The 1,087-nt window shown below is 37.7% G+C and overlaps 1 protein-coding gene across 1 annotated transcript; it reads right to left on the bottom strand.

The window, feature by feature from the left end:
- Positions 1 to 7: 7 nt before the first annotated feature.
- LOC108357640 (uncharacterized) lies at positions 8 to 698 on the bottom strand (the record flags this gene model as incomplete). The annotated part of the gene is made up of 1 exon (XM_017608712.1): positions 8 to 698. A coding segment is annotated over one exon (691 nt), but the record flags the coding sequence as incomplete, so codon positions are not given.
- Between the last annotated feature and the right edge of the window lie 389 nt (positions 699 to 1,087).

Here is a 1,087-nt window from a genome sequence, read left to right as displayed (position 1 = left end):
GTTAAACGATTTTGATTTATTTGCAAAGCTTCTACGAACTCGGGATGTACGTTTCGGTACCACGTTGGCAGTGATATAAACATCATCGGCAAACGTTCTTCTAAGAATCCGGATTTTAATCCAAGCAATGGACCCCAACGACTTCCATGGTCACCAAAAAATAACACAATTGAACGCTCCAGTATGCCAGCGCTCTTCATTTCCTTAAGATATTCTAAAATTTTCACATCCATTGTGGCTGTCGTATCGAAAGAGTTGTGACTAAATGAATTTGTCCAGAATAGTCCGAAGAGCGGATCTGCAGGTAGAGCGTTTGCAAATTGCAATGCGTAATCAAAAACGTATTCGCCAGAATGCTTGCGACCGATACAATATGATAGGCCTGATCGTTTTTTTACGACCATATTTTTTGAAATAGCCATGAACATGGGCCGTAAATAATAATCCGTTGGCGGTTGCACAAATCCTTTCTTTAGATAATTAAACGTACTCATCGAGCGTTCGTCTTCTGCATAAGCTGTTTTGTAGCCGTACTCTTTAAAATTATTCCAAATTAGATTACAAATTGGTTTATTCAGACCGCCTTCAGATTTTGGTTTACATTTATCATAAGCAGTGGATGGATTGTACGACGTAAGTAGAGCCATTAGATTTGGAAACGTATTGTCACCAATCTGTAGAAACGAAGAAAAAATTGTTTAGTTAAGTCTTTTTGATGCAAATTTGTCGGTAATGGAAACTATGTAAAGCTGGCGCAGAATATGTAAAAAGAAGACAAACATGTTGCGTTCGCTTTCTTTTAAAGTATTTGGCCAAAATGTTCCTCCAATTTGTAGTGCGCAACTTGATATTAGTACACAAAGAGATGTACCTATAGTTTTGAGCTGATTGCGAAGGAAAATATGTAGCTTTTATGAGAAGTTTTTTTCAAGGCAAAAGGACACTCGGTGGTTTGCCATTGCCTGTTGAGGGGCACAGTTGGAGTAATGCACCAAATTTTCAGTTTTCACCAGTGGCGAATTTCTGTCTATAAGGGAGTTTGAACGACTTTCTTGATTTATTACGCATATATATATTTATCGAAAAC

Source organism: Rhagoletis zephyria, unplaced genomic scaffold, assembly GCF_001687245.7.
Source record: "Rhagoletis zephyria isolate East Lansing unplaced genomic scaffold, Rhagoletis_zephyria_1.1 Rzeph_scaffold_81627, whole genome shotgun sequence".
NCBI lineage: Eukaryota > Metazoa > Arthropoda > Insecta > Diptera > Tephritidae > Rhagoletis > Rhagoletis zephyria.
This window is presented reverse-complemented; position numbering and strand designations above follow the sequence as displayed.